The following is a 15416-nucleotide window of genomic DNA, read 5'->3' on the forward strand; positions in this document are numbered from 1 at the left end:
ACCTGCCACCCATTCACCAGCTTCTGCATCAATTTCCACAACCTACAATAGGATTGCATCACCAGACATATGTTCCCCTACTTTCTGCAGAAATAAGGTTCCCACTTGGGCAGTTAACTGTGAAGTACCTGGTCGCTGTAGAAAGTTAAAATTTTAGGCATACGTATGTGTATGTCAATAAATTCAGCATCAATATTTTGACAAGATCAAAAGCAATTATAACCATATTGTTGGGTTAGGCTTTATTTTCAGTAATTTTTGTGAGTAAAAAAGAGTGTTCCAACTTTTGCACATCTAGTGAACAATTCCTGTTTTTCTGTCATCTCACCACCAGCTGTGGTGACTGTGCGCTTTGCCAAAAAATTGGAACTGTTTTCTCACATCACTTTTAAATGTAAAATTAAATGCACCAAAGCCACTCATTTATAATACAATAGTTTAACTTAAATGTTGTCCCTGAATGACATACCAGGTAACCAGGGAGACAGAGGGGTAGGGAAAGAGAGAAACTAGGGTAGTGGGTTTACAGAAATTAGAGGTAAATATTGATGTTGTCTAGTTGGAGACTCCAAGGCTAATGATGAGGTGTTCATTCAATTTGTGATTGGCCTTAACTTGACAAGTCATGAATTTTAGCAAGGTCTTCAACAAGATCCCGAGTGGTAGGCTGGTCTGCAAATTTAGATCAGCGTGATCCAGGGTGAGCTTATCAATTGGATTCAAAATTGGCTTGGTTATGGTAGTGGAGGGCTGCTTATCTGCTTGGAGAACTGATCAGTGGGGTGCTGCAGGAACTTGTGTGGGTCCATTATTTGTTATCTATATTAACAATTTGGATGACAAAGCAGTTTGCAGATGACACCAAGTTTGGTGAGAAAGTAGAAATTTTACCAGGGTCAAGTTGAATTGGCAAAATGGTCAAAGGAATGGCAGATTAAATTTAAATTGGTTATGTATAAGGTGATGTACTTTGGGAAGTCAAACCCATATATACCGTAGTAAATGGTGGGTCTCTGGAGAGCATTTTGAAACAGAGATCCAGGAATACATTGTACGACAACGGAAACTATGGCAAATTTTTGCAGATATGCAGTGGAAAGTGTACTGACTGGCTGCACCACAGTAGTAAGAGGACTCCAATATCCAGAGTGTTGAGTCCTGCAAAAGATAGTGGACACACCCCAGACCATCAAAGGCAAAATCCCTCCCCACTATCGAGAACATCTACAGGGAACGCTGCCCTCAGAGAGCAACAGCAATCATCAAGGATCCAAACCACCCAGCACACTCTATTGTTCTCACTGCTCCCATTAGGAATGAGGTATAGGTGTCACAAGACACACACCACCAGATTCAGGAAAACCTACCCCTCCACCATTGGGCTCCTTGGCCACAAACTCAATCAGGGGCTTGTTAAGGACTCTCTTGCACTTTTTGATTTTTTTTCCCTCCTCTATTTATTGCTTAGTCAATTTGATTACATTTCTCTATTTGTTTACATGTGTATGTTGTACAGTTTTTTTGCTCTACCAATAATTTTGCCTCGCCTGCAGGAAAAGGAATCCAGGGTTGTGTGTCTACAGTAGAAGTCCAAAAATCCGCATTAGGGTTAGGGATTGGGTGGGTCTGGATTTTCTGGATTCTTGGGCAGTACTTTTAAAATTCAAATTTAAGGAAGAATAAAGAAATGAACAGGTAAATTCTGATGGTATATTCATTAGCAAATACAGCATGCTTCAATTATCAAAACCAGCACGCCCACACACTAAAGCCAGCTACATTTAAAAAAAATTTGAGTTTGAAAAGTTTATTTTTCTTGGGTGGTCTGAATTTCTGGCATCTGGATTTTTGGACTTCTACTGACTTTACTCAAACAATAAATCTGAATACAGCTACACTGTTCCCTTAAAATGGCAACACAGGTTAACAGGGTGGAGAAGAAGGCATTTGGAATACCCACCTTCATCGGTAAGGACATTGGGTACTTGATTATACAAGATGTTGATGAGAAATATTTGGAGTATATTGTAAAAAGGATGCCATTAAGCTTTAAAGGGTGCAGAAAAGACTTGCAGAACATTGCTGGGACTGGAGGGCTTGTAAGGAGAAGCTGAAAGACTTTTCTCCCTGGACTGTAGGAGGTTGAAGGGTAACACTTAATAGAGGTATTAAAAAAATCACGATGAGTATAATAGATAAGGTGAAAAGTCAAATATTATCCATGGTCGGAGAGTCTAAAAGTAGTGTGCACAGATTGATATTGAGACAGTGAAGATTTAAGAGGGACCACAGAGTGGGATTGGTATGTGGAATAAGCTGTTAGTGGAAGTGGTATGGGCAGGTACAACTGCAACATCCAAACAGAGGAAAGATTAAAGGAATAGGCCCAAACACAATTTTGGTTGATAATTTCAACAAGGACATGTTGGGCTGAAGGGCCTTTTCCTGTGCTGTAAAACTGATGCTATGAAATTGAGGGGAAGGAAGTTTGTGTGATGCTCAATCTGCATTCGCTATCACAATGCCAAAGCAGCTTCCATACCATGCTGTGGTGCATTCATCAAGTATGCTTTCACGAATTATCTAGTACAGTGAGGAGGGTTCTTCTACCAACTGACCAACAGATTATCCCCAAAATTCACAGAGTCGTGTGAAAGGAAGATCAGTTAGCACCAGTAAGGGTAGTAACATGCTAACATTTTTATGGGTGTTCATTCATTGCTGGGAAGAAGCTGTATTTAAGTCTGTTGGTGCATGCTTTCACACTCTTCAGCCTTCTTCCAGTGGGAGAGAAGAGTGTTTCTTGGGTGTAATGGGTAATTTAGTATGTTGGCTGCCATTCCTTGGTAGTGGGAGATGTTGATGGCTCATGGAGGGGAAGTTAGTTTTCCTTATGATCTGAACTGCATTCACTACCTTATGTAAACTTTTCTGATCTTGCGCCAAGCAGCTCCCATACCAGGCTGTGCGGCCTCCAAGCAAGTATGTTTTCAATGGTGCACCTGTAGAAGTTGTTGAGGGACATGCTGAACTTCCTTAGTCTTGTGATAAAATAGAGATTGTGTCCTTTCTTTTCTGTCGCATCATAATGCTTGTCCCAGGTCGTTATTGGAGTTTATTTCCTGAAAACTTTAAGCTATCTACTCTTTCAGCTTCACAAGGTTGCGGACTCTGCTTCCTCTCCGAAGTCGATGATCATCTCCTTGGTCCTTGTTTTCTTAGCACCAAGCCATGGGACTTTTATTTTCTTCCATGTATTCTGTCCCATTGTTGTTTGATACCCAACCTACTGCTGTGGTGTCATTAGCAAATATGAAGATGGAGTTGGACCAGTATTAAGCTGTACAGTTGTGGATGTAGAGTAACTTTATTTTAGTCCTTTAAGCCTTCGTTTGTGTCGTTTTTGGTTTTGGACCCCTCTTCCACCTCCGCATATGCTCTCACATTTGTTCATTCTCCAACTTTCAATAGTAAACAATTGCTTCCTTCAATTCATCTGATTCCCAAGCTCATAGGCTATCATTGAATTATACTGAAAAGTTCCATACCAGTTTCTGATATTAATAGTTATTATGATCCATGAGATTGGTTTTTGTGTTTATGCAGTTAATTTGAAATATATCACTTGGGATAGAAAATGTTTATAATCAAGTGCTATTTCCCAGATTTGGCTTTTCTCTTGGAGCTCCTATATTTTTGTGCATTTCATTCCTTGCTTGACTTACCTGCTTGCTGTAATTTAGTGGTCTTCCTATATCTAGATCTCTCATTCTTCATCCACTTTTGGTCTGAATGACTCGGTGATATCAGCAAATAATGTAACTGTGCAACGGTCTAACTCCTTGGACAGTGCACCTGTTGGCCTCCGACATCGAAATAATCTACATTCAGCTTTACCAAGTCAAACTCGTATCTAACTTATGGAGAGTGAGTCTTACAGTAGTTTTAACATTTTATTAACCTCCACAACACGGCTCAATTTTTTTTGTCGTCTCCAGCACTATTTGATTTCATGCCTGTTTGCTGGTATTTAAAGTGGTACTGAGATCATTATAATTTCTTATTATTTTATATTTATTTGCCAGTAAATTGGGGGTTAGTGAGCTATAAGTTCCAAGTTTTGAGTACGATTAATGTGAGAATGAACATATTTAATCACAATTACTAATCTTTGTGTCTGATTTAATGTTCACAATGGAAGTTGACAAACAAATCTTTGAATATTTTAATTTGTGGTGTTAACGGAACAGTTGGTAACTTCAGAAAAATTATTTATTGAAATATATTTCACAAAAAAGCAAATATTACTGTTGAATGTTTTTATTTTTAGTAAAGCCCTTCTGTTGAATCTTCCCCCACCCCTGCCCCTCCCCCAATTTACGTTGTGCTCAGGAAAGTTTGATTGCCTATGTTTTTCAATTGGGTCTGACTTAATTTCTCAGGATTTTTGCTTCTTGTTCATCGAAGCTATTTTGATCTTAAATGCTTGGAAAACTCTGCATGAGTATAATTTATTTCTTCCTACTTTGTTATCCAGCGACGAAGAAAAAGTGACAATAAGTTGGAGGGGGTGCAGAGGAGATTCACCAGGTTGTTGAATTTGGTGAATTTCCTCTAGAGAGCTTCAGTTATGGGGAGAGGCTAAATAGACTGGATCTTTATTCTTTGAAGCGTAAGAGGCTGAGGGGTGATCTTGTCGGTATATAAAATCATGAGGTACACGAGTTGTGCTTTTCTTTTTTAAAAAAAAAAGTGTTCCAATTTGGACAATGTCCATTGCTGATGTTGGTTCTAAGATGTACAAAGGACGTGGGTTTTTTTGCTTCCCCAGCACAGCAAAATCCTTGCTTTGAGCAATTAATGTTGCAATGTAAAGTATGTAGGAAAATTGCATATTAAATAAATTGTTGGAGTTAATGTTGCCTCTTGAGGGGAAGGGGGAGCCCTTCTTGACCTTTATATTGGAGAAAAGTAAACTGACATTTTTTTTCTTTTATCCAGGGCATGCAGTCACCCTCATTGGTGAGTCTACCAGCAATGTTTGAAAAAAGGTACCATACATTCAGCCGGTCAACAACTCATCTGATTTAGAATTTGTCTTCTGGTGGGTAAATCCAGGAAAGAAATTTCTGGTTTATTGCAGTCAGTGAAATTTGAAATGATATAGTATCAAATGGAATTTAAAATGTATTTGATTACTGCATGATTCCAATTGAAGATGGCATTATTAAATCCTTGGATCTTTCTTTTCCTTGAACTTTGTTTACAGTGTATCTGGCATTTTGTTTACCTGGCTGAACACTAATTGAAGGATTTGTTTGGATTGCTTTTTTTCCTGCTTCATTTTGTACATTTTTGTTTTATTTATTACTTGCCCTCTTAATGTCTTTTTATGCATTGAATTGAGCTGACATGCTCCTCCTGTTAACCTGAACTATGGGGTAGGAAACAGAAGGATTTAAAAAAAAACTGACCAACATAATTTCATTGGACAGGATGTAAAATGAGCATGAAACTGGATCCTATCAGTTTTGTAACTTTCAATGTCTTTGGGCAATAAATTGATTTTTTTTCCACTGTAACAGAGTATTATCTATCCCTCGAGTTGTTTAATTAATACCTGCAAAACAATTTTCTTCATTAAACTGGATTACTTCATATTTTATGGGAGAAAAATGTTAAGATATGGTTTTTGGCCAAATTTAAGATTGTCAACACCCTCCCACAATTAAAAAGACAATCTTTGGTCCTCCCAAAGTTTAGAAATGAAATTATATAAAACTTTACCTGTTTATAAGGGATCAATCCAAGAATATAATAGTATGGTCCCTTGATTAAAATCTAAGCTACATTTCTTCCAAACAATCATCTTGCATCTGTTAACAATGATATGGTGTTTTTGTATATGTGCACGTTTCTGTGCCTTGAATATGTTGATAGTTATATTTCTGCATTAGGGATCGCTCATTATGGATGCTTTTCCTTGAACTAATACGTTTTTTTCAGTGAGAGAAGATCTGTTTGTTTTACATGTTTCTTAAGTATTTTCTACTGTGCAAAATAATCTAAGCTGCTAAATGAAGGATGTATTGAATTTTTATGAGGACAACTTTTGGACTTAGACATGATATATAGATACAAATAAACTTATTTTGGAGAAAATGTTGTTAGTTTAATAGTAAATTATTAAAGAGTCTTGTTCAGCTTTCATGTTCTGGGAACAATCAATCCACATTCATAACTGATTAATGAAACTAATTTAAGGTAAGAATGTAACTTTTGGATTAAAATTTTGCATTTTGAGACTAGTGAGTGTGGAAGAAGATTTCACAATCATTTTCACTGTCTACCTACAATTCTAGAAAACAAATACAGTAGAAGTCCAAAAATCCAGGTAGAAATCTGGACCACCCAAGAATCTGGACTTTTCAAACTCTCATATTTTAATTGCATAAGTGCCAGTGGCAACAGTGACCAGCGATACAGGTAATCTTATCACAAAGAAATTCTTTTGTATACTGTATTTTTCATTTACAATGTTAATTTTTAAATTTAATTTCAGGCTTTTTTTTGACGTGAAAGATTTTTGTTCACATTTTCTCAAGTGTTGAATTTTTTCTTTAAAACTATTCATTTTGATAAATGCTGCATTTGCTAATGAAAAAACTATCAAAATTTACCAGTTCTCTTTATTCCTCCTTAAATTTGAATTTTAAAATTACAGCACAAGAATCCGGAAAATTCGGACTGACACAAAGTTAGGATTTTGGGACTTCTACTGTATATTAAATAAAATATTTTACTATTTTCATGATGTAAATCCCTGTTCTGCATGAGGGAGTATGAAAATTGTTTTTTGGCAACCAGATTAAATTTAACTGTAGGAATTTTCATCAATGGTTGTTGTATTAATGACCATTGCAGAAATGCACACTTGAAGGAACATGGATTTTCTGGCACCTTGATTTTCATATTTAATTGTATACTCATATGCCAGAAATGGTTGAATTTGTAGACCTATATTTTATTATATCAGTACTATCTGTGTAATGATAGAATAGGGAAAAATCTCCGGAAAATTTAGACCACAGAATAAGATACCATGATTGTTGGTAAAAGAGAAATTCAACATTGAGATGGTATTGTAACTTGGATGTTTCCACAAGACCATCACATACATAATAGGTGATCTATCACCACTAAAATAAAATTGTTTGCCACTGGAATTGGTGGATTTCAAAGAGATTTTTTTTTACAAGATATTTCAATCTGAAAATGTTAATTGTGTGCTTATGGAAAATGGTGTTGGTAGTGTACTTGTTAATAATAAAGCAATCATAAAATTTCAGTTTTATGTTTAATTAATGTAGTATTCTAATACAATTGTTCAAGTTCCTTTGGCACAATAATGAAGGATGGAGGTGATGCTATTATGTCTTTTGGTCTACGAGTGTATCACTATCTTTCCCACAGACTTTGTGTCTTTGGATTGTTTCAGCTCACCAGGCAATGGAACAATTTTTTTGACTTTTCAACTTTTTCACTTCTCTCCTTTGTTTTCGAGCAGTTTTCTGAGCTTTTGCTTTCATAAAATTATCTTCTAAATGATAGATAAGGTCTTCAATTTTTCCAACCTGTAAACAATCGGCTACAACTTTAAAACTTTCCTCTGTAAAACTAGCAATTGCAATCTTAAGTTTCACTTAAACTTGTACTTTAATTTATTCTAACTATATTGCAGTTGTATTTCCTTGTGTTGCAATTTACTGCCATGAAGTTGTTAAAAGATGACGTCCTTAAAAAGGACTTTACAGGGACATTCCTGGCTGTACTTTTCCCTTTACCATTATAAGCAATTAAATTTCTGACTTATAGATTGATTGCTGCACTTGGGTAAATTAATGGACACATGGAAAACTAGTTTAAGTAGTATTGTGTATATCTAAAACAGTCAAAAATATAGATTTTTTTTGCGTGTACCTGCAATGCATGATGTTCTTCTCTTGTGGGTTGAAAAGCATAGAAATTGTTTAAAAAATATTTAATTGTATCATGACAAGCCTCTGTCTTGGCCACCAAATTACTTCTACAGGGTCCTCCATTGTTTGGGAGACAGACTAACTTTTTTCCCTTTATTTGCCACTGTGCTCTACAGATTTAAATTTGTAATCAAACAATTCATATGTGATGAAAATGCACATAAAAAAAATTATTAAAAATTATGAGTGTACATTTTGGTATGACCATGTAGAAACTGCAGCATTTTTATACACAATTCCACCATTTTAGAGCAACATAATGTTTGGGACATTTGACTTAACAGGTGTTTATGATTACTCAGGTATGTTTAATTGCTTCATTAGTGCAGACATAAGATTCTAAGCTTTTGATATTCTTTGGAGGTTGTAGTTGCCATTTTTCAACAGAAGGAGCAGAGTATGGCAATGAAAGTCAAAGAAGCCATTACCCAGACCTTAGGATTGCCTAAATCAACTGTTTGGAACAACATTAAGAAGAAAGAGCATTCTGGGAAGACCTCCAGTGCTGATGACAGAAGAAATCTCATCATAATGAAGAAAAATTCCCAAATGCCTGTCCGACAGATCAGAAACACTCTTCAGGAGGCAGGTGAGGATGTGTCTATGACTACTGTCTGCAGAAGGTACACTGCAAGATGCAAACCACTAGTTTGCCACTGAAACAGGATGACCATATTAGTTTGGCAAGAAGTATTTAAAAGAGAATGCAGAATTCTGGAAAAGGTCTTGTGGGCAAATGAGACCAAGATTAACCTGTATCAGAGTGATGGCAAGAGCAAAGTGTCAAACCATAAAGGAACTGCCCAAGATTCAAATCATACCCACCACAATGTTTCACAGATGAGGTGGTGTGTTATAGCGTGGGGATGTATTGGCTGCCACAGGTACTGGTGCACTTGATGTAACTGCTAATGGCAATAGCAAAATTAAATTCTAAGCTGTACAGAATTCATTGGATGGCACTTGATCCTCCAGCAAGACAATTATCCCAGACATATTGCTAAAGCATTAAAGGAGTTTTTGAAAGCTAAAAGCTGGAAAATTCTTGAATGGCCAAGTCAGTCACCTTATTTAAATCCAATTGAGCATGCCCTCAGTATGCTGAAGAGAAAACTTCAGGGAACAAGCAGGAGTAGAAGATGGCTGTGGTAGAAGCCTGACAGAGCATCACCAGAGAAGATACTCAGCACCTGGTGATGTCTGAGAATCACAGACCTCAACCAGTCATTGCATGCAAGAGATTATGCACAAAGTAATAAACATGACTACTTTATACTATACCATTGCCATATCCCAAATATAATGGTGCCCTGAAATGAGGGGACTATGTATAAAAAGTGTGGTAATTTCTACATGTATACAAATAACCTTGAATAAAATCTGGAATGTGCACTTTAATCATGTGTATTGTTTGATTACAAATTTAAAACTTTGGAGCATAGAGGCAAACAAGGAAAAAAAATCTGTCCCAAGCATTATGGAGGGTATTGTATTTAAAGGACCATCTGCGATTACTGGGTGTAAGAAAATGTCTTGGAAAATGAAAGATTTGCAGTTAGATTAAGTTGACATGCATTTATGAAACCACTTTGTTTTGCTGGAATTTTGATTCTCATCTATGTTTTACAAAATGCTTAATTTTTCTTAAATATTTCTAGTGGTAATTACCCTGCTGAGATTGTTTGATGGAAAACCATCAAAAAAGTTGTGTATTGTGCATCATGGAGAATAGTTAATTCAACTAATCAGGCAAAAGGAATTTCTATGAATATTCCTAAAATGATATAACCCACTGGTGTATTTTCATGTAAGAAATACTGTTATGTCTTTAGTGTTTTGAATATTTTGTGAGACTAGCCAGAAATTCTGACTGCAAAATGTACTTGCCAGCAGCAATTTCTTGAGCTTTTTGGTCCCGAGTTTCAACACTTGTAAAACAGTTGAGTTGAAGTATAAAAATGCTGTTTTAAAAACCCTATTCTTTGAAATTGCTGCTAATGGCTGCCTCTTTTTAAAATGTCATGACATTTATAACTTTGCAGTAACATGAACATCCTCTCTCTCAAACAGTCATGTCCTTAAGCGACACAAACACTGGCATAGGCCCATGTCACCTATCCAGTGTAAACTCTGTTAGTGAAATCAAGTATTCCATGTGCCTTCCAAATTAATCTCTCCATTTGTCACTTTGCTGACTTAATCTCAGGCTTATTCTTTAGAATTGTCTATTTTGTCTCTGCCAGTATAAAGCACTTTACACCTCTTGAATTTCATCACATGGAATAATGATATGGAGTGGTTTCAGGAAAGTAAGGTAAGTGATAATCACAAAGCAAGTGCAAGAAATCATTTAGCTCACAACTGGGCACATTTTCCAAATACATTCATTCTATGCATGGATCTACTTTTTGATCCTTAATTGGCTTTTTCCTCTTGCAAATAGGCAACTGCCTCAGGCATTTTTTGGGATTTTCTTGGGACTCTTGTTTTCCTTTTCAGCTCCCTTATAACTTGTATTCAATCTTTATTCTTCACTGAATAACACTTCTCTGATGAATAATTCATCATAATTTTAGTTTTGAATTTCATCATCTCCAAGTCCTATCAAGCAGGAAGTTCAGGCTTGGTTCATTTTGTTCCCTGTTGTAGGAATATATCTGTTGTGTAACTTTTACTTGTCCCCCGATCATTCCATTTTATTCTGGATGGATATCCTCACGAAATTACCTTAGAATTCTCTTTACCTTTATTCACTACTCAAAACTTTGAAATGTTTCCTGTTCTAAATGTTCTGTTGCAACTCGCCCATTTCTTTTTCCAGAACAAGATACAGCAATGCACATTCTTGATCGGGAAATAACACTTAGATTTGTTCAGAATTTTTTTTTCCCCCTTTGCCCTCATTCATCATTATTCCAATCTGTATTGAATTAATTGTGGACCCCAAGATTGCCACCCTGCCATTCTTGCATGTTTAATTTCATTGCAGCTTTGCTCCTCTCACACTCCCTTTCTATTTTGTGGCAAATAGAATTTGCCCAGTAGCATTATTGTATCATTCTTGTTTATTGGTTGTAATAAGTAGTTTGAGTCTTGGGGGTCATCCTCTCAGGAATACTTGCAATATCTTTATAATGATCTTCAGAGCTACTTACTCATCTTCCCTCAATCTTCTGAATATCTTGTATCCTCTTTTTAAGATTTGTCTGTTTTTACTATTAGACCAAATAGCAACTGTACCTGCAGCTTTACTTTGTCCTTCCAAAATTTCTAATTTGGCCCCACCAAATGACTGTGCACCTTTCCATTGCTATGCATGGCCATTATCCTGCCAACTGTTCCAGTGAACCTCTGAGAAGAATTGAGATCAAAATGCAAGATAATAATCTTGACTTGGCCCAGAAATGGTCCCAATGACCAGAGGATAGAAGCTATCTATCCTGGCACATGCTCTAATCCGGTGGTGGGCAACCTTTTAATTGAGACCTACAGTATGGTAACAGGCCCATTAACCTACACCTCCAATATGTACTCATGGGCCGAAATGGCCTGTTACTGTGCTGTAGGTCTCAATTAAAAAGTTGCCCACCCCTGCTCTAATCACTATTTTAATGTGTTCCTGTTTCTATTTCTAGTACACAGCCAGCGAGAGAAGTCAACTTTTTTCATTTGGTCTTGAAAGGCTGATTGCAGGAGCATAAATATCTTCTGGTTCTCACCTTCCTTACCCACAGAATATTTTGCAGTTTCTCTATGATTTATTTATCCTGAATCACCCACATGCAGGTTCCAATACTAATCAACAACACTTAGCTAAAGGCATTGAAATTAACACTTGTAATGCATGTTTTAATGAGTTCTTGAAGTATGAATTTCCTACTAGAGGACTATTTAAATAGAGCAAAGCCCAAAAATGCTCGTAGCTCTTTACAAGTTTTCCAGATTGAGTTCCTGGCTAAACATTTAGTTGCTCACTGAATTTCAAAATACAAAACACAACCGGCATTGTGTTGCTAACCTAATCAATATACAGTAGTTATTTTTCAGATAGCTACAAAAAATAGTGGCAGAAAAGATGTTACCAATCTTCAATCCACGCTAAACCACAATTAGGTGTTTATTCACTAAAATGCATTCAGTTAATAATCAGGGAATTCTGCTAATCCAATATTAAATGAAACCAAATGAAGCAGAACTATGTAATTCTGAAAATTCTCTCTAACAGCACAAGTGCCAGCGACCTGGGTTTGAATCTGGAGCTGTCTATAAGGAGTTTCTATGTTCTTCCCATGTCTGCGTGGAATTGCAGGTTAATTGTGCTGCACAGGCTTGTGGACAGAAGGCCTGTTAATGAGCTGCATGTCTACATTTAAAATTTAATGAGTTCAATTAGTTCTGAAATCTTGGCTTGTGTAAATGATGAGTAAGTAGCTCTGAAGATCATTATAAAGATATTGCAAGTATGCTTAGAAGAGAGAAAATTTGACTCAATGGTTCTTTGAGAACCAAATCAATTGTTAATTTAGTGAACAAGATTTGCAATTACACATTACTCGCAATTGAATATTAATATGGATTTGTTTGCATTACCACAACAAATTTCCTTAACCTTATCAGTCATAACCCAGCTCTAGTTTAATAAATAAATTAGCTGAACAATTATACTTGTGCAAGTCCCAGGAGGTGATGCAAAAATATAAGGGGCTAGATTGGGAAATGTACAATTTAACCAAATCTAAATATAACTCGATGTATTTGTGAAGTTTCTACCTTTTCAGTTTTGTTCCAAATGCATTCTCCACTGGTTGTATTTCCTTCCAGAGTATTAGCAGCATCAGTCATTAATGAATGTAGCTGAATTGCAATCATAAATATTTACAATGAAATTGAATAACGATCTATCATTTTTTAAATAAACAATTAAGAGATGAAATACATTGTCTATTTGTTGGAAATGAAATTATATAATGCGTCATAACAAAATTACTTAAGAAAAATTGCTCAAGTAAATAATCAGTTCCAAAGGCATAATCTTAGAAAAATTAACCCTAAAATTATTAGATGATGGGGATTTGATGAAATGTTGGAGGATGGTTTCTAAATGGACATCCAAAGAGTTCTCTTTTTTGACTTGGCTGGAGACAGAAGCCCAGAATGTCTCGAGTTTATAAACAAAATCTGCCCATGTTGAATGTTTTCCCAGTTGGATTTACTGGCTGGCAAAGAGAGGTTGGTCAGCAGTTTTCTTTTGCACAATACACAAAATCCAAGTTCACAGCATGAGCCATTTTCTCAAAATAAATTTTGTCAAGTTTGTCAAATACAGATATTCTAATTGTTTATGCTAAAGGTTCTGATAGTGAATAAGAAATTAATTCCAATTTAATACTTTCTCCAGTAAAACTGATAATGCAGTATCTGTTTTGAAATAGAGTTCAGTATATGGCTTAATGGTCATTCTGAAATCTGCTGGGAATCCAGAATTGGAGCAGTGCGCATGGCAACTCAAGATTGGGGTCAGATATATGGGGAGGTTTGAACCAGAGTACCTGTTTTAACAAATTGAAAATCACTCCATCTGAAACTTTATATTTAAAAAAAAAATTACTACTCTGTAACCTGGGGGTATTAATGTCTAATGGCCCTTGAAAGATGTGCTCCTTCAGCACCAACAAAGTCCTGAGGGTGCTGTGTTACGAGCCCAGAGGACCCCAAAACCCAGCAACAATAGATAATCACCAAGACAAATGGTTACTGAAACAAAAGTTACTTTTAACTAACTTTAAACGTGAAAATAGAATCAAACTTTATCACTATTGACTTACTTAACCCCCTTCTAATTCTAAGCGCACGTGTATGTAAGTTCTGATAAATTCTTTGATTCACAGTCCAATCTCACTCCTCCAAGTTCACCTGTATCAGGCAATTCTTATACTGTGCACAGAATTCAACATTTCTAAAGTTCACCAGGCTTTGGTGCTTGAAAGGTAAATGGTTACCACAAAGGAAGGTTCTTGTCGGTTATCAGAGAGCGATTTGTTGTTTCAGGACATTCACAACTGATGTACTTTCATCAGCCACTTCAGTGTCTTGCTGACAAAACTTGCCCCCTCAGTGCTCCAGATGATACCCTCTTTCTTTCAAGTCATCATGGAGTTCCTTTTTGTTTCTCTTATTCCAAGTGAAACATTAGATAGGCAGTCTTCTCTTCTTTCATGAATAGCTAATCTAGCCATTTGCTGCCACATCTGGATGTCTCTCTCATCCAGGCATAATTTAATCTCATTTGGAACACACCTTTTACTTTCCTCAATTAATATCAATTCTCTCAATCTGTTAAAAATCATTTATTCCTTTTGAGGTGCACCAACGGTCAAAACATACAGATTTCTTCAAAGTAAAATCAAACTGCTAAATTTTTGTCTATATGCTTCTGAAAACCACTCATAAGCTTTCAATACTGCTTGTTTAACAGTATCATAATTTGTCACTAGCTCTGCAGTCAAACTAGAGTATGTAATTTGTCTTTTTCCCTTCAATACACTTTGGAGCATAAGAGGTCATTTTTCTTTTGGCCATCTTGAGCTCAGCAAACTTTTCAAAAAGCTGAAAATATGTATCTATATCTCCCTCATCAAAAGGAGGAACTAGAATTACCTCTACTAGCCAAAAACCTCTCCCCATGAGTTACAGCCTCAATTCTCTTCTCTCCATCTCATTTTTTTAAACTTCTCTAATTGAAACTGTCCCTTTCAATCATTTCAGTCATATTTTATTTGGCTTTCATCATCCTCCCTCTGTTTTTCAGCTTCCTCTGCCTCAAATATCCTCTGCTTTTCAGCCTGGTCTGCCTCATATTGTCTCTGTTTCTCTCTATCCTCTTCCACCCTCAGTTTCTCCAATTCCAATTCAACAGATCTACCTCCAGAAAATTGTCTCTCAACAGATTTTGCCTCACCTATATATTTCACTATAATCCTCTGTATTTGTATTTTCCTCATCCAATGCTCTATTTCAGTCAGCTTTAATGCCTTAGAAATAACCATCAGTTCCTCTTTTCTCTTGCTCTGCAGGAGATGCTTGTGCCAAAAACGTATCAACATCCATTGCTGTGGTTTTTCCACACACACAAGCTTCAAATTAGCTTGAAAAAAAGCTAATTAATAAATCACAAAAACTCAAATTTTCAATCCGAGAGGACGAGTCCCCAGAAAATGTTACGAGCCCAGAGGACCCCAAAACCCAGCACCAATAGATATTCACCAAGACAAATGATCGCTTAAACAAAAAGTTTGATTCTATTTTCATCACCATTGACTTACTTAATCTAACTTAACCCCTTCTAAGTGCACGTGTATGTAAGTTTAGAAATGTTCT

At 36.2% G+C, this 15416-nt stretch overlaps 2 protein-coding genes across 8 annotated transcripts in view; one reads left to right on the forward strand and one right to left on the reverse strand.

Moving 5' to 3' along the window:
• ect2 (epithelial cell transforming 2) overlaps positions 1-7375 on the forward strand; it is a 64715-nt gene extending 57340 nt beyond the window's left edge. For 5 of the 7 annotated variants that reach the window (XM_069896911.1, XM_069896909.1, XM_069896913.1 and 2 more), the window contains 2 exons: positions 3762-3927; positions 5002-5087. In XM_069896911.1, the coding sequence (XP_069753012.1) occupies positions 3762-3917 (156 nt within the window). In that variant the 3' untranslated portion in view covers positions 3918-3927; positions 5002-5087. Of the gene's footprint in view, positions 1-3761; positions 3928-5001 lie in introns of all 7 variants that reach the window. The other 2 variants (XM_069896912.1, XM_069896916.1) reach the window with 1 other exon arrangement.
• The window catches only part of LOC138742473 (spermatogenesis-associated protein 16-like), a 74159-nt gene continuing 66081 nt past the window's right edge, over positions 7339-15416 (reverse strand). The window contains exons 10-11 of the mRNA XM_069896949.1: positions 12810-12893; positions 7339-7634 (exon numbers count right to left, since the gene is read on the reverse strand). Of these exons, the coding sequence (XP_069753050.1) occupies positions 7500-7634; positions 12810-12893 (219 nt within the window). The 3' untranslated portion in view covers positions 7339-7499. The remainder of the gene's footprint in view (positions 7635-12809; positions 12894-15416) is intronic.

This window comes from Narcine bancroftii, chromosome 9 (genome assembly GCF_036971445.1).
Source record: "Narcine bancroftii isolate sNarBan1 chromosome 9, sNarBan1.hap1, whole genome shotgun sequence".
Taxonomy (NCBI): Eukaryota; Metazoa; Chordata; class Chondrichthyes; order Torpediniformes; family Narcinidae; genus Narcine; species Narcine bancroftii.